Source organism: Phocoena phocoena, chromosome 1 (assembly GCF_963924675.1).
Source record: "Phocoena phocoena chromosome 1, mPhoPho1.1, whole genome shotgun sequence".
Taxonomy (NCBI): domain Eukaryota; kingdom Metazoa; phylum Chordata; class Mammalia; order Artiodactyla; family Phocoenidae; genus Phocoena; species Phocoena phocoena.
In genome coordinates this window covers 7,820,799-7,847,401 of record NC_089219.1, presented here as the reverse complement: position 1 = coordinate 7,847,401, position 26,603 = coordinate 7,820,799, and the positions used below count along the sequence as shown (strand labels likewise).

General features: G+C 40.8%; 1 protein-coding gene across 3 annotated transcripts in view; it reads right to left on the bottom strand.

The window, feature by feature from the left end:
- KIF1B (kinesin family member 1B) overlaps positions 1-26,603 on the bottom strand; it is a 130,195-nt gene that overhangs the window by 62,698 nt on the left and 40,894 nt on the right. For 2 of the 3 annotated variants that reach the window (XM_065888124.1, XM_065888139.1), the window contains exons 10-19: positions 23,337-23,415; positions 22,419-22,561; positions 18,100-18,233; positions 8,723-8,802; positions 7,572-7,647; positions 4,224-4,303; positions 3,608-3,714; positions 2,739-2,822; positions 2,341-2,521; positions 2,143-2,215 (exon numbers count right to left, since the gene is read on the bottom strand). In XM_065888124.1, the coding sequence (XP_065744196.1) occupies positions 2,143-2,215; positions 2,341-2,521; positions 2,739-2,822; positions 3,608-3,714; positions 4,224-4,303; positions 7,572-7,647; positions 8,723-8,802; positions 18,100-18,233; positions 22,419-22,561; positions 23,337-23,415 (1,037 nt within the window). Of the gene's footprint in view, positions 1-2,142; positions 2,216-2,340; positions 2,522-2,738; positions 2,823-3,607; positions 3,715-4,223; positions 4,304-7,571; positions 7,648-8,722; positions 8,803-18,099; positions 18,312-21,306; positions 21,349-22,418; positions 22,562-23,336; positions 23,416-26,603 lie in introns of all 3 variants that reach the window. The other variant, XM_065888131.1, reaches the window with a different exon arrangement.

Here is a 26,603-nt window from a genome sequence, read left to right as displayed (position 1 = left end):
TTAAGGAACCTCCATACTGTTCTCCATAGTGGCTGTATCAATTTACATTCCCACCAACAGTGCAAGAGGGTTCCCTTTTCTCCACACCCTCTCCAGCATTTATTGTTTGTAAACCTGATTACTTGCAAACTAAGTATGTTCTCTGGAAACTAAATATGTCTTAGAGACATTTACTTTCCCTTTCTTCAACGGTCACTGTCTTTATTTCACAGAATAGAATGATCACCAGCCATCACTATTCTCTTACACCTAGTTACTCAAAGGTTGGTCCCAGCCACATTGGTATCACCTGGGAGCTGTTTAGAAATGCAGAATCTCAGGTCCCACCCCAGACTTGCTGAGTCAGCATCAGCATTTTAATAAGACTCCCAAGTTGTTGAGAAGCATTGCTCTACTGGACAGAACACTGAAGCAAGTCAGAAGACTCAAGTTTAAGTTTAAGCCTCAGAACCATGACTTAACAGGTATTTAAGAGTGGGCAGCATTTTTTAGACGTGGCTTCCTCAACTATAAACTAGAGGCAATATTTGCCACTTTATTTATGTATACAGCTACCAAAGAGGGTTGTTTTGGGAATCAAAACAATGATGGATGTTAAAACTCTCTGTAAATTATAAAGCACTACACAAATACAAGGCACTATTATTAATAATAAATATAGCTTAATTATACCTGTCCTCATTTGATCACCCACAGACCATCAGAGGCATGTTATTAGATTATACTACATTATTAAGATAAAAGGCTCCTTCATGTGTCACAAAGCTTTCAAGCCCCGAATCACATTGTAGCCAAACCCTTCTGTTTCCATTACAAACTAAATGCCAACTAGGCCTCCTAAAGAGACTCTACCTATAACACTGCTATGATCTTGCCCCAAACACTTGATTTATTCTTACAATCCATTCTTTTTTGGGCTTTGCTATAATTTCCAAGATAACAAACTAACTGATTTATTTAACCCACTGCCAAGCCTGAGAACCGAGCAGCCCTGGAAAAGACTGCTTTTGCACAAGTCCTTGGCTTTTCTGGCCCACTCAACAATAGCCTCTCTTCTCCAAAGCAGAGCATGGCTATCAGGCTGTGGTTTACATGCTGTTGTTTACACTCGGTATTCTACATGGTATATTTTATGCTAAGGGAAGAAACCAGTACCCCAGCTTTCTCCCTAATACCCCCTTATCTAAAAAGAAGTCCATGAATCTTAAAAAATGAGGAATTCCTAAACTGTATCACAGTGTCCAAAGGCTGTTATGCCTTTTTCTTATACATCAAATGAATGCCAAGAAGCTTGTTATAACCAGGGCTTTGTAAACCAAAACTGGATGACTTTAAAAAATAATGTCTAACTAAATGGATAAACTTATTCATTCATGAGACTCAGTTTCTACAAAACGTAGAAAATCAACTAACATCATAAAATGCTATAGCCATTAGCATTATAAGCTGCAACCATAAACTGACTCTTTCAGCTGCTCAAACAAACCCTTTCTCAACCCAGAGAAACAAGGCTTCCTTCTCCTCTTGGAGTTGGGTATGCAGCCCCTACTTCCACTGTCGCCCCATATGCCACGGAGACCCTTACTTAGGATTCAGACTCCATGCAGGGAACAGAAAAGGATTAACACATGCAACTGTGCAGCAACACTTTTAGACACAGTTTAACTTACAAAAAAAAAAAAGTCCACCCAGCACAAGAACAATCCCCAAGTCAGCCCAAGAGCAGAGAATTAGTACTATCAGGTGATCAGAAACAAAACCAAGGCAAACACCCACCAAATTCAATATTCAGAGTAATTATTATTAAAAGAACCACCACTGGTGCATACTCAAAAACCACTATCAAAAGGAAAAGGCTACTAGAAAAGCTCGCACCATTTCCTCAAAAAGCACTTGGTTTTGATAGAAGACTTGACTTTAAGACATAAGAGGCACAGAAGTAGTACCTTTAAGGACAGTTTTTCAGGCTAAGGCTACCAGGCGATGTAAGTTCCTTCTCCATGAAGGAAATGAGAGAATAGTGTATGGTATCAATGACAGGTGGAGAAGCAACTGGGCGAGTGCTCGTCTGTGGAACAGGGAAGGTGTGATATGAAAGCAAGCTGCCCTTTTCCTAACAGAGGATTCAGGATGTACTCCTACCAGTCTCTGCTGCTCCAAGAGAAGATCTGCTTCTTCCTTCTCCTTTTTGTATAGGATCTCCATTTCCTGTAGCCTAGACGGAAAAGAGAAGCAAGAGAGGAAAGAATAAATTGCAAAATCACTGAGCTGTTTCATGAATTCTGCTATGTGTTTAAAAGAAATGAGAGTCACGTGGACCACATCACATTTGTACATTACCTTTTTTCCATCTCCTGTTTCATATCAATTCCTTGTTTTTCCAGAAGCTCTCTCTGGGCAAACGTCCAGTCCACAGGCTCAGAGGGGGTCTCAGCAGAAGGAGTCTTCTCCCGCTCAGCCCGTGCTTGCTCCGGGTGGTTAAAACGAAACACGTGGTTTTTACCCATGATGATACGGTTTCCTAGCACAGAACAGAAACATGGATGAGAAATCATTTTTTAAATGTGTTGCATCTAGCTTAATAACCTAACTCTCCCTAATGCAAAAAGACAGCTTTTGGAGTTTTACAGGAACATAAATCCTAATGCTGACTATCACTTCAACCTTTAGATAAAGAATTAAAGAGTTGCTTGCACAAGCCATGTGTTCTGAAGACTTCAAGCCTCTTCCAGTCTCACCTGAGCGCAGCTGAACAGGCTGGGCCACCCTCTTGCCATTTACGTAGGTTTCTGAACGTTCACAGGGCTCCAGGGTTACAATAACTAAGAGGAACACAAACTAATGTTAGCATCACAAACCACTGGAAGAAATAATGGAAAGCAGGTGAGGATTCAAGGTGACTAGAATAGATTCCTGCAACCAACCAAGTGGCTTAGTAGCTATATAATAGTTCATTTTAGGGTACCAGAACCAGGGCTGTGGCTCAGAAACATTTAAATGAATTTGACAAACTTCAGAAGAAGATAGGAAATGTTAGCTTCAGTGATATCTGACAGTTCAGTATATAAAAACGAAAACCATCAGAAATCTTAAGTATGAGATATAGGTAATAATCAGAAACTTAAGATCAAAAGCTAATACTTTGATTAAGGGAGGAATAAATTATACAACACAAAAGTACTATAAGATTGTTGTTGTTTTGTTAATAACCTGGACAAAAATCAAGGTGGACTTTTTCTTCCCTTTTAGGTAAAAATAAATTCTACTGGCTTAAGACCAGAGGTTCTTCAAATCTCCCACTACCCAGGATATTTGTTCCCTTCTTACTAGTCTATCAAATAATTAAGATTCAAGACCAAGCCTAATTGCCTATGTCCCGCTCAATTCTTGGCAGTAACAAAACGGCTCCTTTCGTCCAGGCTTTTTTCATGTAAAGTAGCTATGTCCATGCCTGCATTTATAAGCAGCCCAAGTTTCTCCATTTTCAAATATTAGATTGTACAAGAAAGTATCATTGAAAGAAAGAGACAGGGAATACCAAGCCTTGGGGATTTCTCATCATATAGAATGAAAAGTTTGCTGAAAAAGTTAAGCCAAGAACTCTCACCATCCCCACTGTTGTTCCTCTCGCTCCGGAAGATACAATGCTCTTCTTTAATGTGAGCCCCACTCAGCACGATGTCCTGGCGCCGCTCAGCATCTGCTTGGCCAACCCTGAACACAAGGGAAAGTGTTTCCCAGGGAAATTCAGACACAAAAAGCACTACAAACAATGAGCCTCTTTCTCCCAAAGAATATTCTTTGGTACATACAAAAAAGGTATTGCCTTTTTTTTTATCAGAGGCTTTGAACTGCAAACTCTATTTTCATATATGGTCAACCTCCCTACACCAGAAAAAGCAACGAAGGGGCAAATGATACACCAAATAACTCACAGAGCATCATAAAAAGATACGAGTGAACTACTCTCCTTAATGAATTCATATAAAATGTTAGGAGTAAAATTTTACTTACGGTCTGCTAGGAAAAAACTACACGTTAATTGGTTCAGCTGGTTAAAACACTTAATTTGAGAAGAGTAGAGAGGATAGTTTAAACTATTTCAGACAAGAAAAACAGCAAATTAGTAAAAGAAATTTTTCACAAAACAACTTCCCTTTAGCTATTCAATCATCCTAAGAGAAAAGAAAACATTAAGTGACCAAAAGAGGAAACAAATGTACCTTGTAATTCCATCTTTGATGTAATAAAGAAGGCATTCGGACATCAGTGGGTCCTCATTGAGGTTAACAAGATGTGGCGTCTGAAAAAGGTTACAGATGATCAATTTGGAGCAAGTATCACTGAGAGGGCTGTAAGAATGACAGGGACATACAGGAGGCTGATGGCTTCTTGGATTACCAGAGTGCCTAGAAGAGGGACTGCTTTCATTCCTAGTTGCAATTCCATAGTAAACAGAAAACACTCTCTTCAGGCCTCCCCAAACTACACTAATGCATTCTATTTAAAAACCTGAGTTCTGGGATAAAGAACAAGATCCAATTCCTGATAAGGTCAAAGCATAGAGAACACAAAAGAAAAATTAGAGCAGGCTGATTCTCTGAATGGATTAATCATAATTTTTGTAAACACTTGGTCAAAAATCTTGAAAGACAGCAGAATTTGCCACCCCTAAACATGCCACTTTGACATAGTGATTATTTTGAGCTATTAGGCACTTGAAAAACAGTACAGGCAGAGAGCGGCTTTCTCTGAATCCCCTTTCCTGCCTAAGCACGGATGGTCCAAAAGGAACTCAGCTGTCAGAAATCCCCTCCCGGGAGTCTCATCAACCAGGAGAGAAAACTAGAAATTGATACCACACCCAGACAAACTTTGTCACAAACTATCATTCCTCCCATCTACTCTTGAAGGGTCCCTTCATCTTTCCTAAAAGCCAATTATGCTCCCCTGAGAGGCCCACCTCCCCATCCCCTTTCCCTGTTAGGATGGTATTTAAGCCAGAATTCTAAACCATCTCAGGGAGTTACTCATTTTTCCCTGGGTATCTCCCATGTATACATGTTAATAAACTTCTTTGTTTTTCTCTTGTTAATCTGTCTTTTATTACAGGGGTCTCAGCCAAGAATTCAGAAAGGTAGAGGAAAAATCATTTTTTGCCCCCTACAACCTCAAGAAATATTTAATTTTTCATTTACTTTATAAAAATGTTCCCACATCCCCTATCATTTCCCTTTATAATTTTTATCAGTTCTTCCATGGTCCCAGTTATTGTCTTTAGTTTGTTAGTTTTTATCTTAAAGAAGAAATTAAAATTACTGACATTCAGTAATACATCTTCAAAAAATCCTTTTCATCTAACTCTACTATTTCTAAAATCTTTTAAAAACCAACCTTCTTTGGTGAAAATACCCCACTGGAATCCAACAATAAGTCACATGGTCTTGGGGTCAAAATCTACTCAAGATAGTGCCGGCAAATATGGAAAAATGAAAGAAGAGTCAGATGGGCAGGTTAAGGAAAGGGACTGCAAAAGATGATTTAAAAGAAATTAGGAAAACCTCTACATCCTTCCAACTAACATCTGTCTCTACAGTTAACAGCTTTGTTGGTTTGAGAAAGTCAAAGCCCTCTGTGGGCAGCATTCTTTAAAACCCATCATGAGACTGGCCTAAAGAAAACGGAACCTCAAGAACAGGTTGGTTTTTGTTTTTCCTTTTCCCTTAGAAGTAACTTTCTCCTAGTTTGTTGAGATATGAAAGACAAAGTCTGTATTTATTTAGGTAGTACAATGTCATTGTAAAATGTCTCAATTTGATACATATACACATTGTGCTATGATTACCACAATCAAGTTAACACATCAGAAACAGGTTCTAAAACTGAATTTGGATGTGGTCAGTGGTGTATCCCTTCCTTTCCTGAAGAAGTCTAGAAAGTTAAATCAAGTAAGAAAGCTTTGGAAACAGGGATCTCAGTTTGGAATTCTGTGCTGTTCATAATACTTATAACACACAATACTTATTCAAGTTATTTATAATTTGTTAAATGCCATAATTTTACAAGTTGTTATAAAAATTTTCCTCACAGTTCGTAACACTGAAAGATGTTATAAAATACCTTTAGATACAAGCAAAGGCACAATCTAAATTCTATTAAGCCTATAACTGCTAAAATCTCTACAATCATACATAATATATCTGAATAAAATAATGTCTTACTGAAAAATCATTGACTTATGGCAATATAAACATATGAAATACTGTTATTATTGTTCCAGGTCTAAAATATATATCTAGGGCTTCCCTGGCGGCGCAGTGGTTGGGAGTCCGCCTGCCGATGCAGGGGATGCAGGTTCATGCCCCGGTCTGGGAAGATCCCACGTGCCGCGGAGCGGCTAGGCCCATGAGCCATGGCCGCTGAGCCTGCGCGTCCAGAGCCTGTGCTCCGCAACGGGACAGGCCACAACAGTGAGAGGCCCGCGTACAGCAAAAAAAAAAAAAAAAAATATATATATATATATATATATATATATAAAAAATGTCTCTAAATCAGTTTTCTTTGATGAAAATAACACATCAGAATTTATAAAAAAGAAAAACCTAACCAGAGAATCCTGAAAAAAACCCACAGGACTATTTCATATCACATAAAATGAAAGTACCAGTTGAAAACTCCATACCCATTCTATGCTAACCTAGAGAGACCATTATCAGACCCTTGCATGAAGATGTTTAAGTATCCAATAGTTAATTTGAAATCATATGAAATGAAGGACCATTTATTACTAGTATGAAATATATGCTTTTACATCAATATATGTTCTATTACTGTCCTATAAATAAGCACACAAAATAATCATTTCATAACAGTTTTCCAATATCTAATAATAACTAAGAAGCAACTAAGCGGGGGGGGGGGGGTGGTGGAGAAAAAGAAAGAAAAGACCTTGCTATTCCAATTAGCTAAAAATGTATCTACTACTTAACAGCTATGACTAGGTAAGTAGGACAGTAACTACTGGAGTCATTAAAAAAAAAAAAACTGAGAAGGGAGCAGAGGAGGCTAGAAGGATGAGGACAGGAGCTGCTTTACTCAGTCCAGTGGTTGTCTATCACACAAACTGTAAGAGCAAACTGAAGCAGTAGTTTTCTACACAAACCTGAACAGCTGAAACTGCTTCCAAAGAATTGTAATTCAGGGTTGCTGGCATCTGTGGGGAAAACTACATAGAAAGAGTAGCCAAACTGAAGCAAGGTATGCGAGGTTAGGCTATGAATTTTAGAGAAAGCAACAATGAAGATGAGGAAACATACTGAATCATGACCAAAAGTTACAGATTTATACTGCCTTGGATATTATTTTATTAACAGTAAATATTTCTGAAAGCATTTTAGAAACAGGTTGGCCTTGTATTGTAAGATGAAATCAAAAATATCAGAAATTAAGCCAAGTCTCAAGATTTAAAAGAAAAGGAAGAGGAGCCAGCCCTGAAAGACATGAAGTGCCTCGTGACCAAGACAAACAAAAAGTGTTTCTGTTTGTTTAAGTTTCACAACGTTGTTCCCTACCTTTTTAGGTGAGAAAACCCCCAGGGTTCCTCCATCTTCCCGAATGGCAACTCCCATCTCAGCCAACAAGGCCTCTCTAGAAAAAGCAACAAGCGTATCAGAATAACAATACCAAAATGTCAAGTAAATCAGTCTAACTTGAATTGGAAAATAACACAGAGCAAAAGCAACTGTCCATGTTTAAAGTCAGTAATACAAATGTGAAAGAATCTGCTTATCCCATCATTAATGAGAAATTATTTCTAAGAGAAATTGTATATTCAAAATAAAGTATGTTCTCGTCTTAGGTAAAGCTATATTCACCCAAATAAGAACTTTGGCACATCTGACTTTGGAGGTAGACAATAATTCATAAGTATGTCTATTAATATAAAAAAAGGAAGAAAGGAATATTCCCTTAAGGCAATACATCCACTTCAAAGAACCATTCCTTAAAATCCAAGAAAGCAATCAGAAAGTAACTTTGATATAGGGAGTATTATCTACAAATGTGATTTTCTCAAATGTCATGTTCCCATGACCACCATCATATTGATTCAACAATTCTAGCTTAAAATCTCTACAATAGAGAAGAAAATTGTTTCATACATTCACTTTACAAACACGTTAGCATGCACTTCTGCCTCATCTTCCATGAAGGAAGAAGATAGGAACTAACATTTTTTAAATGTATATTTATTCCAATAGCAAAAGTATTATTTTGGATTATGTTTATCTTTGGGGTAGAGAATTGGGAGGTTAAGATAAAATACAGATTTTGAAAGTTTGCAACTGAAACTCCTTAACCTCTTACCAAAGAGGTTCTAGAAAACATAACTCTGGAAGTCAGTAATCAGAACAGCTTTTTTTTATTTGCGCCTTTATCAAAGGCAGTCTTTTTGCAAATTAAAAACTCTTCAATATCTTCAGTTTTTATATGGATCCCTAGCAACACATAGTACAGTAACTAAGAACACGACTCCCTAGGGAACACTTGAATTTCACTTCAGAGTGTAAATTGGGCCATAAGTCCCATACGGGTTTGTTTGTTTGTTTTGTATTTGGGGAGGCAAGGTTCTTTGTTTTTAACTTCTATTTTATCTTTTCTTACTATAAAAGTAATCTAAATTCCTCAGAAAATTTAGAAACATTCCAGAGTTTAACTTCCTGACCTCTCCATTCTGATGGCCTCTGTTTTACGCAGCTTTTCCTCCCAGGTTTCGTTCAACTCAGCAATGATCTTCTCCGATTCCTAAGGAGGAAGTACACAGTTAAGCACCAAAGAGTCTTATAATTTAACATTCTGTGTCTAGGAAGAGCAGCAAGAAGCAGATGATGCCCTTTTGAGGATATGAGGCAGAATCTAATTCGATGAGGTGGTTTTTTTTCCCTTTCTTAATATGTAAAGAAAGAAATCAGCCCCAGATGTATTAATTCTCTTTAAGCCCTAATAAAAATAGCTTAATAGTGTGTGTGTGTATATGTGTGTGTGAGAGTGTGTGTGTAGAAGGAAAGGTAATATTAGCATCCCAAAATGCAAAGCATTGTTTCTGACAGCCACTGCTACAAAAGAATAAAGCCCCCAATGATATTTGTTGCTTTTCTTAAAATTATTTATTTGGTTGCGCTGGGTCTTTTTTTTTTTTTGGCTGTACTGCGTCTCCGCTGCTGCGCTTGGGCTTATTCTCTATTGCGGCGAGCGGGGGCCATTCCTCGCCGTGGTGTGCAGGCTTCTCATTGCGGTGGCTCCTCTTGTTGTGGAGCACGGTCTCTAGGCGCACGGGCTTCAGTAGCTGTGGCGCACGGGCTTAGCTGCTCCACGGCACGTGGGATCTTCCCAGACCAGAGCTCCAACCCGTGTCTCCTGCATTGGTAGGCAGATTCTTAACCTCTGCACCACCAGGGAAGCCCTGCGCTGGGTCTTAGTTGCGGCAGATGGGCTCCTTAGTTGCAGTTTGCCCGCTCCTTAGTTGTGGCACACAGCCTCCTTAGTTGTGGCATGCAAACTCCTAGTTGCGGCATGCATGTGGGATCTAGTTCCCTGACCAGGGATCACACCCGGGCCCCCTGCATTGGGAGATCAGAGCCTTAACCACTGCACCACCAGGGAAGTCCCTTCATTGTTTTTTGTTTCACTATAATTTCACCACAACACTGACAGGGTTCAGAACATGCTCCCCCAAATATGGTATTATCTTGGCATATTGAATACTTTAAGCTGAGTGATTTAAGAAATGGTACAAGTAGGAAGGACTCTCTGAGCTCCTCTTGAAGCAAGTCGTAAGACCCTCATGAGATGCAACCTCCCTACACCTGGAGGAATGGAGCATCCTTATTTCTCAAGATGAAGGAACATGAAGAATATGAACAGAGAGGCCTTCATTAAGTTTCCCCAGTTTACTATGGCAGACCTCGTTTTATTATACTTCACGTTATTGCACTTCTCAGGTATGGCATTTTTTACAAATTGAAAGTGTGTGGCAACCCTGCATCGAGCAAGTCTACCAGCGCCATTTTTCCAACAGTATTTGCTCACTTCGTGTCTCTTGTGTCACATTTTGGTAGTTCTTCTTTTTTTTTAATTTATTTTTATTTATTTTTGGCTGCACTGGGTCTTCATTGCTGTGCGTGGGCTTTCTCTAGTTGCGGCGAGTGGGGGCTACTCTTCATTGTGGTTTGCGGGTTTCTCGTTGCAGTGGCTTCTCTTGTTGCGGAGCACAGGCTCTAGGTGCACGGGCTTCAGTAGTTGTGGCTCGCAGGCTCTAGAGCGTAGGCTCAGTAGTCGTTGCTCCGCAGCACGTGGGATCTTCCCGAACCAGGGCTCGAACCTGTGTCCCCTGCACTGGCAGGCGGATTCTGCGCCACCAGGGAAGCCCACATTTTGGTAATTCTTGCACTATTTCAACATTTTCATTATTATTACATTTGCTATGGTGAGCTGTGATCACTGATCTTTGATGTTACTACTACAATTTGCTGAAGGTTCAGATGATAACACTTTTAAGCAATAAAGTATTTTTAAATTAAGGTGGTTTTTTTTGGACATAATGCTATTGCACACTTAACAGACTACAGTATAGTGTAAACTTAACTTTTATATGCACTGGGAGACCAAAAAATTTGTGTGACTCACTTTATCGTGATATTCACTTTACTGCGGTGGTCTGGAACTGAACCTGCAATACCTTCGAGGTGCCTATACTCTTAACTCACATCCCCCTTTGTTCTATCACATATTCCCACAACTTTCCACTCTTCACCAAACCCAGCATAAGAACGTTCATGTTTAACACTTCTTTGGGCCTTCATTTCCTTATGAAGTCTTCCATGTCACGTAAACAAACACTAAATAAATTTGTATGCTTTTCTCTTGTTAATCTGCCTTTTGTTAATCTGGGGCCCCAGCCAAGAACCTAGAAGGATAGAAGGAAAGATATTTTTCCTCCCCTAGCATACAATACCCCTCTGAACACAACCCAATTCCCGATATAGAAAGGTTTAACATTAGTCTCATATGAAGGCATGCAGCCACTAGAGTGACAATTTCCCAATCTCTTGCTGAGTGTTTATTATATGCCAGAAATATAAGAACGAAAACGTGTTTCCTGATTTCAGGAGCTTACTGTATACCAGGGAGAGAAGGAAGTAACTGATCATTCATTCATGCAGTAATTATATATAACTGCATTACATGCCAAGCCCTGTTCTAGGCAACTAGAGATATGGCAGGAAACAAAATTCCTGCCCCTCATGGGGCTTATATTCTCGTAAGGAGACTCAGATAATCAATCCATTTTAATCAGTGAGTCAAGTATATAGTGTGTCAGACAGTGATAAGAGCTTTGTAGAAAAATAAAGCAAAGACAAGAGGAATGTAGGGGGAGGGGTGGGTGAGGGAGCAATCTGCAGTGGGGTTGTCAGGACAGAGCTCACTGACAAGGTTCTACATAGGCAGACACAAAGGAAGAGCATCGGTATGTGAGGGAATAGGTAGGAAATGCCTGGCACTTTCCAGGAACAACAGCGTAGCTAGAGCAGCATGTTAGAGGATTGTGAATGGGAATGGTAGGAAAAAACAACAGGGCAGTGTGCTAAGTGCTACAACTGAAGTGTTCACAGGTCTGCTGGAGGGTGGATGAGTCAAGGCTGAGTGATACTCATACTGAGAATAAACTGACCAGGCAAAAAATGGAGGGAGAGGGGTACCAAAAAGGGAGTTAAGCACATGCAAAAAGCAGGAGAAAATGCTAGTCCTGGATACGAAATTAGAAAGTCAGATGACAATGATGATAACGATGATGAGATAATAGTAGTGGTAGTGATTCAGGATGAGAAGTTTTGACAATTCACAAAATATTTCATTGTATAATTCATTTACCGGGCTATTGTATGAAGCCTCTGAGATCCCAAAACATAACTATCTACATAGAAAGAAATTGTGAATATGTAGTACAATAAACCCTGAGGCATCTGGCACTTGGTTTTCTGGAACGAGGCATGGTAGCATGTTAAAAAGCCGAGTAGGGCTTCCCTGGTGGCGCAGTGGTTGAGAGTCCGCCTGCCGATGCAGGGGACACGGGTTCGTGCCCCGGTCCGGGAAGATCCCACATGCCACGGAGCGGCTGGGCCCGTGAGCCATGGCTGCTGAGCCTGTGCGTCTGGAGCCTGTGCTCTGCAACGGGAGAGGCCACAACAGTGAGAGGCCCGTGTACCAAAAAAAAAAAGCAGAGTAGGGTTTCCCTGGTGGCGCAGTGTTTAAGAATCTGCCTGCCAATGCAGGGGACATGGGTTTGAGCCCTAGTCCGGGAAGACCCCACATGCCACGGAGCAACTAAGCCCATGCGCCACAACTACTGAGCCTGTGCTCTAGAGCCTGTGAGCCACAACTACTGAAGCCCGTGTTCCTAGAGCCCACTCTCCGCAACAAGAGAAGCCACCACAATGAGAATTGCAAACCGCAACGAAGAGTAGCCTCCACTTGCCACAACTAGAGAAAAGCCCGCGCACAGCAACAAAAACCCAACGCAGCCAAAAATAAAATAAAATTTTTAAAAAGCCAAGTAAAGACCCAAGGAGTCAGAAGAAACAAACAGGAGAGCATGCTGCTGCTGCTGCTGCTGCTGCTGATGGAGGAGAAGAACAGTAACAACAACAGGCTAAACTCGACAAAGAGCAAAACTGTTAAAAGTCAGAAAAGGCCTGGGCGTCAGTAAGGTGAATATAAAGGGGACCACGCAGCAGGTACTCAGAAATGAGTCGGTTACAAAGTGGGAGACGCTAGAGCAAGCCTGCAGCGGAAGGCAGGAGGGTAGAGACAAAATCACCTAAACTGGCTCTCATCAACCCCCGAGCACACACAGAGCCCCCTGAATGGCATCTCTACACAGTCCTTCAATAGGAATGAATAACATGCAGTGCATATGCCACTCCACTGCTGAGTGAGGCACCAACAAGCCACGTTAGAGGGCCAGCAGCCAAGAAAAACCCATATGGTTACGGTAAGGAATGAGATGGCCAGGGAAGGAAGTGTGCCAGGTGCCGAGTGGTCAACAGCCTACCTCTAACGTGCCACAAGTTATTCAACAGCTGAAACAGGATAGCATTAAATGCTTCTGCGAATGACTATAAAAGGGCAAGTATAATATAAGCTACCACCATAACCTTCAAGATTTTAAGGCTTATTAAACACTGCTGGAGGGGGGTGGGGGAGGGAAGCACTGGGAGTTTGGGATTAATAGATGCAAACTATTACATATAGGATAGATAAACAAGGTCCTACTGTATAGCACAAGGAACTACCTTCAATATCCTGTGATAAACCATAATGGAAAAGAATATAAAAAAAAGAATGTCTATGTATGTATGGCTGAGTCACTCTGCTGTCCAGCAGAGACTGGCACAACACTGTAGATCAACTATACTTCAATTAAAAATTCAACTAAATTAAAGACAGCTGGATAGAAACCTTTACACTCTAAAGTGACAACTTCAAAAACAAAGGCATAGGATAACAGGATGTCCAAACCACAGCACCGAGACTAGTGCTTATTATATATACTGTGGTCCACAAGCCACTCTGATATTAGTTATGAAATATAAACTGACCTATGAGATACTTAAAATATTTTTTTCCTGGTTGGTTATCTTCAGAAAAAGAGTGTATCAGAGCAGAGATTAATCCGGCTGTAGTAAAGCTATTCTATTTTGGGGCAACTATAAACTCACCCCAAGGAAGCAAAGTTACTGTCTAGGAATCCTCTTACCATCTTGCTGCCAACTCTAATGTGACCTCTCTCTTTTTACTCACCACCTGGAGGGTAAATCAGAATATGAGCTCCTTGTAGAAAAGTTAATTAGTAAGCTGAGTAAGGTACAATATACTTTTCTTTTTCATTAGGGCTTAAAAGTTGCAACTTTTATGTTGTCTAGAAAGTTACTTTTTTTTTTTTTAATTCTTTTAGTTTATTTTTGGCTGCTTTGTTGCTGCATGCAGGCTTTCTCTAGTTGCAGCGAGCGGGGGCTACTCTTTGTTGGGGTGCGCGGGCTTCTCATTGCGGTGGCTTCTACTGTTGTGCAGCACGGGCTCCAGGCGCAAGGGCTTCAGTAGTTGCAGCACGCGGGCTCAGTAGTTGCGGCACACGGGCTCTGAGGTGCGCGGGCTCAGTAGTTGTGGCTCATGGACTCTAGAGCGCAGGCTCAGTAGTTGTGGTGTACGGGCTTGGTTGCTGGGCGGCATGTGGGATCTTCCCGGACCAGGGATTGAACCCGTGTCCCATGCATTGGCAGGCGGATTCTTAACTACTGTGCCACCAGGGAAGTCCCTAGAAAGTTAGTTTTTTAAACTCTGAAGAAAGGTTAGAGAAAACAATATTGAGTGTCATTTATCTAAACTTCAGTGCTGGAAAAAGCCATTTATTCCAGAAACATTCTAGAAATATAGAGACTGAGGACCAGAGAAACTAAGTGATTATCCCGAGGCCCCACTTCTCCCTGAGCCAGGTCTATAGTTGGGTTTCCTGTGTTCTGTTTTCCAATTAAGGCAGAATCAACAGCCTTTAAAGAAAATATTCTACTAAATAGCTCACCATAAATTAAGAAAGAGTGAGGAATATTCTTTCTTCAAGCCTGAATAACAAACTTAGTATTAATAAAATAGAGATGACAACAGGAAGACAGCTTTCAGTCTGTGTCATCAACTTACTCTGCAGGCAGGCCTGGCGTGCTGGTCTCCAGAGCTGCCCATACCTCATTCTAGAAACCTAATTTTAAGATTAAACTGAAATTGGGATTCATGCTTCAGAAATGAGGAGTCAAGAGGACACTCTTTAAGGGTCTTTCCTTCCTGCAGGTACTGTACATTAAAAAATTCTGAAAAAACAGAGTGACATCAGGAACATTTTTTTAAGCCCCAAGGAATGTTGGGCTCAGGCGTCATTCACTTTGATCTCACATCATGTATTATCTAGCTATTTGTACAGCACTGGTTAATAACTATGTTCATAATGCTAAATACAACTTAATTACTTCACCATGATCCAGTTAAGGTGGCAGAGAAGTCCACAGAACAAGTCAGAAATATTTCCCCCCCAAAAAATTACAGTTTAAATTGTGGTGTTTAAAGAGTTAAACACTTGCTACATGGAACGTTCCTTGAAGCCATCAGATGGGTTTTACTGTACTGAATGCAGCATGCGTCATAAGTGAGCTCCAAGCGTGGGGCCCTCGGGCTGCCTAGCACAGCATTTACCCTTGCATGCTTCTGTAATGGATATTTGTAGATATTTATAGTCTAAGCCTAAGCAATGGCACTCACAGTACTGACACTGATGCCAGACTAATAAACACCAGAGGCACCACATAGTAACTGTAGCTACGTATTTAAAACCTTATTAAGTCGGAATCCAAATCAAGGAGACAACATTTCAACTCAGTTTGAGCTGCAACTAAACACTGAAAGCAATTACACTTTACTCTCTATTGCCAGAGGTTTGTGGAGGGCTCAGGGTATTTATGATGGGGTAACATGGGTCTCTTCCGTATGGAAACAGGCTATTCAATGAATTAAGCAACAGCAGCTCCCCATGTAAAAGTGTTCTACCAACTGATCATTTTTTTAAAGTTAAAAGTAAAGAGAAGCAAAGGGACATAAAATGTTAGGAAAATGAATTAACCTCCTGTATTACTGTTTTCCATTAGGTACAGTATTTTTCTCCTACAGTGTCATGTCTTAGGAATGCCACTTCTTCACACTCAACAATGAAACAGTCCCAAAATGAGAAATTCTCAGGCATTTCTATCATACAAACACTGCCTTGCCCTGTGAACACAAGATGTTATCTGCCTGCAGCATTAAAATGTAGGTCTGCCGACATGAACTCTCACCATTCACAAAATAGGAGTCGAACTAAGGCGCTTATGCTTCAGTAAACTACCATGCTGCATTAAAAAACAAGATTGAACACAAAACCATAAAGAAACTATTTTCTAAAGCTAGGGAAAATGGAAGATGTCATTTAGGTTGGCTTAAAGGAGAACTAAAACAGAAATTTATTTTCTGATAAAAGCAATACAGTTTTGTTTTGTTTTTGCTGGGAAGTAGGGAGATTGGGGGGAGGGTTCCTTGAATAATGGCAGTGTTATTCCCTAGAGACTATCTGGAAGATACAGGGCGACCTAACGCTTAAAAAGTCTGCTCCACATCTTGACTCCTAACATTCAACATTCTTTTCAGTTGGTTCCACTTGGCAGTTGGGAAGAATTTTTTTTCCTACATCAAGATGTGTGTTAAAGGGAATGTAATCTCATTTGTACACTAAGGTAAGATTCAAATAGTAAGATTCAAAATCCCCAAAGAAAAATAACATTTTATATTGAATAGTAAATGAAAGATTTCACTTTTCCTTTCCACAGAACCTCTGCATGTCCCCACTGGCCTGAACAGAACCCTACACAGCAACTTTGCCTATCACGATAAAATACAGAAATAAAAGCCTTCTTGCACAGGGCTTCACGAACATCGTTAGTAAAATTTCAAAGTCAATTTCACAATAGCAGAAATTATCCTTTCCTTTGCAAAATTTAATGAAAAGGTTTCTCACTCCCTGTCCCGCTGCCAGGTATTTTAGAGTTTCACCCACTTTCCACTAACAAGTTCTGAAGGAAGAAACAAGATTACTTTTGTTTCTAAAGCACCTTATGTTAGAAGTGAGTGAAATGCCAAGGAAAAGGCAGGCTGATTAAGAAGCAGAAGCCCATTCTTCATATAAAATCTTTTTCAGCCTCACCTGCAAACCAAAATGAATGTTCTAGCATCTTCAATTATCAAGCTAAATTCCCTTTTAGCAAAAAGGTTCAGCAAACCTTTTCCATCGTTAACCTGTCAAAGTGTGTCACTATTCTCAACGGTCCTTGAATGAGCAGCCATGGTGGAGAACACTGAGCGCAATGTGAAGGGGACTGCACGCTCGGGGCAGGACTGCAACCGCCCAGCTCCTTAAAGTTTCTTTGCTCTCCTTGTTTTTCCTATCCAGTACTCTTTTTTTTTTTTTTAATTTAAGTTCTAAGCAGCTAGTGGGAAGCAGCCACATAGCACAGGGAGATCAGCTCAGTGCTCTGTGACCACCTAGAGGGGTGGGATAAGGAGGGTGGGAGGGAGACGCAAGAGGGAGGGGATATGGGGATACACGTGTATGTACTCCAGTACTCTTGAATACAAAGGCCACAAGGTACGGATAAAACTATCATCCTGGAAATGACAAGCAGGGAAAGAAAAGGCATTTGTGTTGTTGTCACGGTGGTTTCATGGATGGCACCACAGGTGACAACCGTCTGTTCTCACTGTAGTCACCAAGGGGGAAGGAAGAACCTACGAGTCAGAAGGCTTTGCTGCTCCTAACGTTCGTATTCATGGAGAGAGACAGAAAGTACCTGCCAGAGTCAGCAACAGGCTGGCAAAGCCAAGCCGGGTGCCACGGTGGGTGACCGGCACACGCAGGACTCAAGTGTGCACGCCAGCACTAACATCCGTGAGCCTATATGCACCAGCACAGGAGGGGGCGGCCCTTCCACAGCAGTGCTCCCAGGGCTTTCTGTGAACTTCCAGAAAATATCATTTCACGTGTCTCTGAATAAACCTGGTACAGCTACTCAAATGTGCAAACTTTCTTTTGATTATACATTTTACTAACAGAAGCAGGGGCCTATACAGAATTCCATCTTCAAAATAAACTAAATGTTTAATTAGTTTCCAGTGAAATTTCTAACTAAACAATTTCACTGTGACTTATAAACTACCTCAGAATTAATGGACATATCTACTTATCAGTTACTTTGCCTGGTCGACTTACAATCTGCCTATGCATCCCTGCCGGGCCATGTCAAACTCAAGTATTCTGGCGAAAATTATCTTACAAAGCAGCAATTTCAGGACACCTCTGAGAGTCAGAAATTTCTTCCACATGCTGAACCAGAATCTCAGTGATTTTTAGTCCTAACTCTGCCTTGTGGAGCTACACAGAATACCTTTCATTGAATCTGAGTTACTACTTACCTTTAGACGTTCGATGGCTTCCTCTCCTCCAGGTGTAGACATGATTCTCTCCTGAATACTGGTCACAGATGTTAAGCCCACCTGACTATTGAGTGAGCAGGAAGATGGAGATGAAGTAAGGGACCCCATGGATGCTGTGGAAAAATTGCCAGGACGTTGATTCTCAGAGGCTAGCAAGTACCTATGCTTATTGTTCTGAAAATCTTTCAGATCTGAGAGATAGAAAGAAGGGAAGGCAGAAAAAGTAGAAAAGAGGGAAAGGAGCAGGAGAAGAAAAAAGACAGGAAGGAACACCAGTGTAAGAAAGGACAGCATTAAAGCAGCAAGACCAAGACGAGTTATGATACAAAGACAAGTTATAATTGTTCTAGATGGCAGTTCTGAAACATGTCTGTCTTTAATACTGGTATTTTAGAAGTTAAGAACCGCTTCTGAATTTAGAAACTAAAAAATTCTAATGTGGGTTAACACTGTATCTGTTAGGGGGTAACCAGAGCCTCAAAGAATACAGCTCAGGCTCTCCCCCTAAACAGCCATGCTACATTCCTGTATTCCTTCTATGGCTCCAAATCTACAACATCTTAGGTTTATACTACTCTTAAATCCCAGTAGTTTGTAACAGTAAGGGAAAAAAGATGATCATTTATTTATCAATATCAATACATATCAGTCTGGCCCAGTATGTATGTCATTCAGCAAAAATTCCCAAGAAAATGTTATGTTAGAACAAAAATCTGAGTGCTCAGTAGTGTTCTTCGTATGCTAAAAAGGATTTTTAAAATATGCCTTTTAAAAAAAGGAGAGGTAATCGTAGCAATTATAGGGATCTTGTATAAGTCCTGGTTAAGAACTTAGGGTTGACGACCTCAACAGTGATGAACAATTAGCAAACTGTTCAATTTGGTGTAGCTTACATTCGTCTATTAGAGCAAGCAAAAATTAAGGCTGATTATCTGCTAATTTAAGTAAGGCTCCCACTTTGCCTAACCGAATAACCATGAGTCACTGGGGAGCTGAGTTCCTAGTATGGAATGCAAGTTTTAGGGACATACTTTCATTTACTAAGGTCTTTAATAGAACTCTAAGTTTTGCTTTTAAACTTAGTTTTGGTAAAAAGAGCCACAAACAACAAATTCATTAATTTGCTGTTTGTACTTTTCTTCATTAGTCATCTTTCTCAAATAGGCACCAGAGGAAATCCATAGGTATTGGTGCATTCCTATTTTTAAATCAGCTCATTTTTAAATGTAAGAAAATCTACATTGCTCAAAGTTCATATCAAAACTAAATAAGTTTTCCTTAAAGGATATAATATGAACCAACACAAAGAGTCAGAAGAAACATTATTAGCTCTCTCTGCGTCTACCCATGTGAATTTAATCAAAGCCAGTTCTTGAAGCCCCTTAAAACCAGCAGTTGCTTCAAGACAGTTTGAAAACCACCATCTGCAAATATAGAACATAGGAAAACAAGCAAGTTTTAAAAGGGGGGTAGGAACTGGAGCAAAAAATTAGCCATCAGGTGATGGCAGCAAAGTGGGAAAGAATAGGATGGATGGAGTTTAGAAGGTCCAATTGACACATGCAAGCCCTAAAAGGCATTAAGGGTAGTGACTGAAACAGAAACTTAGAGGTAGTCAAGGCTGCTTTCCTGCACAGATATAGAATTAAAACTTGGTCATGCATAGCTTTCTGGGAGATTCCACAACTGCTCAGAAAAGAGTGAGGCAGCAAGCTGGCAGCAGCATCACCTGGAGCACAAAAGCAAGAACAAAGGGTGTCTTTCCCACACCAGTTATCAGCTAGCTTTGGAAATCTCAGACAGAGCTGTTCCATTCCAAGAGTCACTCTGGATTAGGAATGTTATAGTGCCTTCAAGGCTTAACCTCATCACAGCAGCCAGGGCTACCTTTGGTTTCTCCTATGTATTGTCTCACTGTCTACCAAGCCTTGTTACATGCCCTACTGTAGAAATAAACAAATCAATAAAAATCTAAAACTTAACCCCCCAAAATTAAGTTTCTTCACTTATTCTAATAATTTCTTGATGGATTATCTTAAAAGGGTAAGAAATTACTTTCTTGCCAACATAATGACAGATATGCAGCAGGTAATGAGGTGTGATCCTTTTTATAAAATGTCCTCATTTCAAGCACACATTTTAGACACCCAAGTTTTGTTGTTGTTTTTTTTTTTGCAGTACGCGGGCCTCTCACTGTTGTTGCCTTTCCCGTTGCGGAGCACAGGCTCCGGGCGCGCAGGCTCAGCGGCCATGGCTCACGGGCCCAGCCGCTCCACGGCATGTGGGATCTTCCTGGACCGGGGCACGAACCCGCGTCCCCTGCATCGGCAGGCGGACTCTCAACCACTGCGCCACCAGGGAAGCCCGACAGCCAAGTTTTTTAAAATTTAATTTGTAATTCATGAAAAAGAGAAAAAAATGTTTACCTAACCATCAAGTAAGCTGAGGCCCAAGATACGGAGGAAATCAACTTAGCATAAGCACAGGTGAGTGCTGATCCAACATTCACAAAGCTACTCAGTCATGGAGATTTGGCCAACTAGAAGTGATTGTTTTCAATTATATATACACTAAGGCTCAGAATTACACAGCTAATTTAAAAGGATTTTCCTAATAAATAATCAGGACCTGAAGGATCAAGAGGCCAAAAAAGGCGTAATATGATTAAAAACAAGGGCTCTGGGTTACACTACCCAGTCTGACCACAAAGAAACCACGGGATCTCATTTAGTGGCAAACTACCCACTCCAGGCAGCAGTGTCCTCCTTAGCAAAATGGAGCTTTGTCAGAGTCACTGACAGGACTAAAGAGATAATATATTCAAGATACCTAGAACAGGTCCTGGCACATTATAAACACTCAAAAAATGTGAGCTGCTGTCATCACTATCATCATGTATGACTTTGGATTCAGTTTAATCACATTTAAGTGGAAAAACTGAACAGTAGAAGCAGCAAGAGGTTTTTAAGCCTCTCGACTTTATTCAAGCCACAAACTGAAATCCAGCAAAACTTGCTTTGCTAATGGAAAAGGGCAAAAATAGGAACATTTCTGAATCTACAGTACGCTCTGTCTGGGATTTCTCTGTTAGGATGGCTGGCATGCAAAGTTCATTTTAAGGCTGATCCAGCAGAGGCAGATTAGCAAGTCAGAGTGCTGGAAACACCCAGTACATGAAATACACACATTTGCCTCCACTTCCAGAGTAATCATCGATCAATGGATCAGCTGAAGGTAAGCAAGAGGGAAAATACAAAAAGGGTCAAAGTTCAGGTTCAGCAATGACAGAGGGAACAGAGCAGTATTTGGCATTTGGGAAGGTGAAAAAATTGACACTTAGAATAATATATTATCATTTTACAAACCGTATGTATTCATTTAAACTCCGGTGCTAATCAGTAAGAAGAACTAAACTAGAAGAGGCCTTGAAAATCTTATTAGAATTGTAAACACTATAATATTAATCTGACACTCAAAAAATAAAAATATGCTTTATTAAATAAACCCATATACTATTCTACCTGAATGATTTAGTTAACTCACTTAGGAGAACTTCTGATTAGACATTATGTAGGCAGATCACTGAGGTTAAAAAAGATTCAATTTAAGACAACACTGTAAGACTCTCTGGAAGTCTAATTCTTGAACTTGACAGGAATTGGTTATTTTCCCCTTCATAAGTTCATAAGGAGTGAGTTGAGGGGCATTCAATCATTTTGTAGGGGGGCAACCACTCAAAGGTAAATCTTATCTGAAAGGTGACTGGAATAGTGGGTTTCTTACATATATATTACTCCTACATTAATCTAGAGAAACCCATAACACAAAAACAAAAATTTTAAGTTAACAGTTTTATGAAGTGGTTAATTTCTCAGTGAGAATAAACTTAACATTCCAAATAAACTTCACTGCTGATCTAAAACAGAAATCTCATAAAAATACAAATCATGATATATTACGTTTTAAGAAGTAATTTCATGAGTTCAAACAGATAAGCTGGTACATAAAGGAATTCTAAGATCATTTTCAATGAGTTTTCTTTCTTTTTTTTTTTTTTTGGCCATAGGTCTTGCAGGATCTGTCCCCCAACCAGGGATTAAACCAGGCCATGGCAGTGAAAGCCCCAAATCCTAACCACTAAGCCACCAGGGAACTACTCTCAATGGGCTTTTTAAGAAGTTAAGAAGAAACAAAAACCTCTTGCTTTACCATCTAGCTGCCTCAAGCTCCTTAACTCTAAGTTTAAGAGTCCTCGAGAGGAAAGGAATAGATTTTGCGTTGATCCTTAATTCACTTACTATCAATAATATCTCCCAACCCCTGAGCACGAAGAAGGTCCTTCAGCCGTGTCACCTCTTCCTTTAATTCACGAACCAGTTTGGCATTGGGGTCCTCATTGATAACAGCATTGCATTTAATTTGTTTTGCACGATCTGCATATCTAGATCCAAAAAGAAAACACATTTTTGCCATTCCTCAAATGCTCTACTTCTCATAAGTAACATACCATTATTTCTAACTCAAACAGCTTGAGTATTTACACATTTTATGAGCCTTAATAATAACACATTTGTAGAAAGCTTTACAGTACCTTATAAAGATGAGGAAAAAGGCTCCAATGAATTTAAGTGATTTCCCCAAGATCACAAAGAAAATAAATATCAAAGAGAGGACTCAAAACTAATTTATTAGACCATATAGTGTTTCTTCCATTATATCAAAAATGTCTTTAATGAGACAAGAGTTGAAAGTTCCAGATTAAAGTAATGGAACCTATTCATATATAAGACTACCCTACTAGTAAACATTCTGTCAGTAATTTTGAAAATATTACATGTACTCATAACTTTGTTACTTTTTATGATGTGAGCATTTCTATAATGACAAACATGAGAAGGGGACACTTCTTTTTACAGAAATAAATATTGTAAGAAATTTCTACTATTATCTAAAAGTTATCCAAAAATCTCACCAGAGCAAATTTAATATCTTCCCTATGAAAAAGTCCCCGCCTTTCTCAATGAAACTGAAAACTATAAACAGGTAAGCTCTATTATAATAAAAATCATTTTCCCCCATGTTTCCCCTGTTATGAGAGGGATGGATCGTTGTTTACTCAAGCGACTACCCACACAGCATATGAAAATCCATGGCGTAACAAGATGACTTATGGTAGCACTGTGTTCTGTTTAGCTATTGAAATCAAACTGGAGTACCTCAGAGTGCTCAAAGTTTCATCATAGTTGATATCTGCTGGGCTCAGAGCAGCAACCATTGCAGTCCGAGAATTGCCACCTAAAAAGATGAATCATAATTATCTCAAACCATACTCATTTTAGAAAAACTTTTATTGAATGTGTCAAATCAGACAGCACAATCTCAGATCCCAAGATTTAATCAACAGATTTTTGGACTGCCCCCACGCCAGGCACTGTTATATGCACATCTTAGCATTTGGATGTACTGTGTCCAGTTTCCCTCTTCCCACTCCCATTAAGATCTCAGACACTCCACCAAGGCCATTCTTAGTGATGTCAAAGTCACTGGCAGCATGGACAGCACAACAGGCCATTCTCAGCCACTCCTTCTATCATCAGCATGTGACACAGCTAATCACTACCTCCTTCTCATTAAGAATGAGGGAAAGGGGCTACAGGAACAGTGAATGAAGGGCAAAAAGGCCGGAAAACATCAACAAAGAGGAGTAAGGGTTGGTAATATCTAATTACGTGCATCAAAGGAGCATGGGGTTTTCAAAAAGGAAGAAGAAACAACAGTTTGAAGCAGGTGCGTGTGGTCACATAAACAACTACTTCACAGTTCATGTCCTGAAGTAAACAAGATTTGGGAGCAAACCCTGATTTAAAGGTGAGCAAATCCAGGGAAGTAGCCAAGATGGCGGAGCAGGAAGACCCTGAGCTCCCTCCTCCCACAGGCACACCAAAATTACAACTGTTTACAAAGCAGCTACTGATGAGAAAAAACAGAAGACTAGCAGAAAAGACCTTCTCCAACTAAGGAAGGAATCACGAGACAGGTAGGAGGGGCAGAGATGTGGGATTGTTAAGACCCACAGCCCTGGGTGGGCGACCCACAAATGGGAGGATAATTACAATTGCAGAGGTTCTCCCCAAAGAGCAAGGGGCCTGAGCCCCCCATCAGGCTACTGCACCAGGAAGATGAGCCCCCAGAACGTTTGGCTTTGAAGCCCAGCAGGGCTTACCTTTGGGACAGCCAGAAGGCTGTGGAAAACAGAGACTCCACTCTTAAAGGGCACACACAAAGTCTCACCCGCTCCAGGACCCAGGGCAGAAGCAGTAATCTGAAAGGAGCCTGGGTCAGACCCACATGCTGATCTTGGAGGACAAGAGGCAGAAGTGCACCCTGGGAACACAGACACTGGCAGCAGCCAATTTTGGGAGCTCGTTCTATCACAAGGACACTGGTACAGGCAAATCCCATTTTGGAATTCTCCCTCTAGCTTATTAGTGCTAGGACTGGCCCTGCCCACCAGCAGGTCTGCTGCCTTAAGACCCGCAGAACCCACAGCCACTCCGGGACCCAGCCCTGTCTACCAGATGGCCCAAGACCCTGTCCCGCACACCAGCGCACTGGCACTAGCCCCAGGGACCCTGGGACCCAGCTCCACCCACCAGTGGGCCAGCACCAGCCTCAGAATCCCCTGGGCCCCAACCCTGCCCACCAGCAGGCCAACACCAGCTTTAAGACCCTCAGGGCCCTGCAGCCAGAGACCTGGGAACCCAGCTCTGTCCGTCAGTGAGCTGGCACTAGCCCCGGGATGCCCTGGGCTCCAGTCCCACCTGCCACCAGGCCGATACCAGCTCTGAGACACCTTGGACCCTTCAGCCAGCTGCCCCAGGATCCAGCCCCACTCACCAGCATTGCCAACACCAGCTTTAGGACACTCCAGGCTCTGCAGCCAGCCCTGTCAGGAACTGGCCCTACCCACCAGCAAATCGACAACAGATCCAGGACCCCCAGCCCTGTAACCACCCACTCCAGAACCCAGCCCCACCCACCAATGTTTGGCAGCCTCCACACAAGGCAGGGCCTGGAAACCAACTGGACCAGGGGTCAGCCACGCCTACCAGACTTCCCACAGTAGTCAGCCTGCCACAAGAGAAGGACCCTCGCAGCCCAAATAGGAGGCACCCCTAGAACATATAGCTCTGGTGACCAGAGGGAAGTGCATTGCTGGAAGGCACAGGACGTCTCCTACAAAAGGCCACTTCTCCAAGGTCAGGACACATAACCAACCTACCAGATACACAAATAAAAACAGCAAACTAGGCAAAATGAGGCAACAGAGAAATATGTTCAAAACAAAGGAACAAGATAAAACCCCAGAAGAACTAAGTGGAAACAGGCAATCTACCCAATAGAAAGTTCAAGGTAATGCTTGTAAAGATGTTCAAAGAACTCGGGAGAAGACTGAATCAACAGAGTGAGAAGTCAGAAGTTTTTAACAAGAGTTAGAAAATATAAAGAAGAACCAGAAAAAGATGAAGAATAAGATAACTGAAATGACAAATACACTAGAAGGAATCAACAGATAAGATGATACAGAGGAACGGTGAGCTGGAAGATGGAATAGTGGAAATTACTAAAGCTGAACAGAAAAACGAATAAAAAGAAATGAGGACACTTTAAGAGACCTCTGGTACAACATCAAGTATACTAACATGACACGACAGAGGCTGCACGAGGAAAAGAGGGAGAGAACATATTTGAAGATATTAATAGATGAAAACTTCCCTAACCTGGGAAAGGAAAAAGACATCCAGGTCCAGGAAGCACAGAGAGTCTCAAACAGGATCAACCCAGAGAGGACCACTCCAAGACACATTATAATTAAAATGGCAAAAATTAAAGATAAAGAGAGAATGTTAAAAGCAGCAAGGGAAAAGCAACAAGTTACTACAAGGGAACTCCCATAAGGCTATCAGCTGACTTTTCAGCAGAAACTCTCCAGAATAGAGTGGCATGATATAGTTTAAATGATGAAAAGGAAAAACCTGTAACCAATAATACTCTACCTGGCAAGGCTTTCATTCAGATTTGACGGAGGTATCAAAAGTTTTACAGATAAGCAAAAGCTAAAGGAGTTCAGCACCACCAAACCAGTTTTACAAGAAATGTTAAAGGGACTTCTCTAAGTAAAAAAGAAAAGGCCACAACTAAAAAACATGAAAACTACAAAAGGAAAAATCTCAGTGGTAAAGCCAAATATACAGTAAAGGTAGTAAAGCCATGTATAAAGCAAGTAGGAAGGTTAACAGATAAAAGTAGTAAAATCATCTATATCCTCAATAAGTAATTAAGGGATACACAAATTAAGTGATGTAAAATATGATGCCAAAACATTAAACGTGAGGCTGGTGGGGGAGGGTGTGGGGGGGGTGCGGTAAAAAGGCTGAGTTGTTAAAATGCATGAACTTAAGAGATCAGTAATTTACAATAAT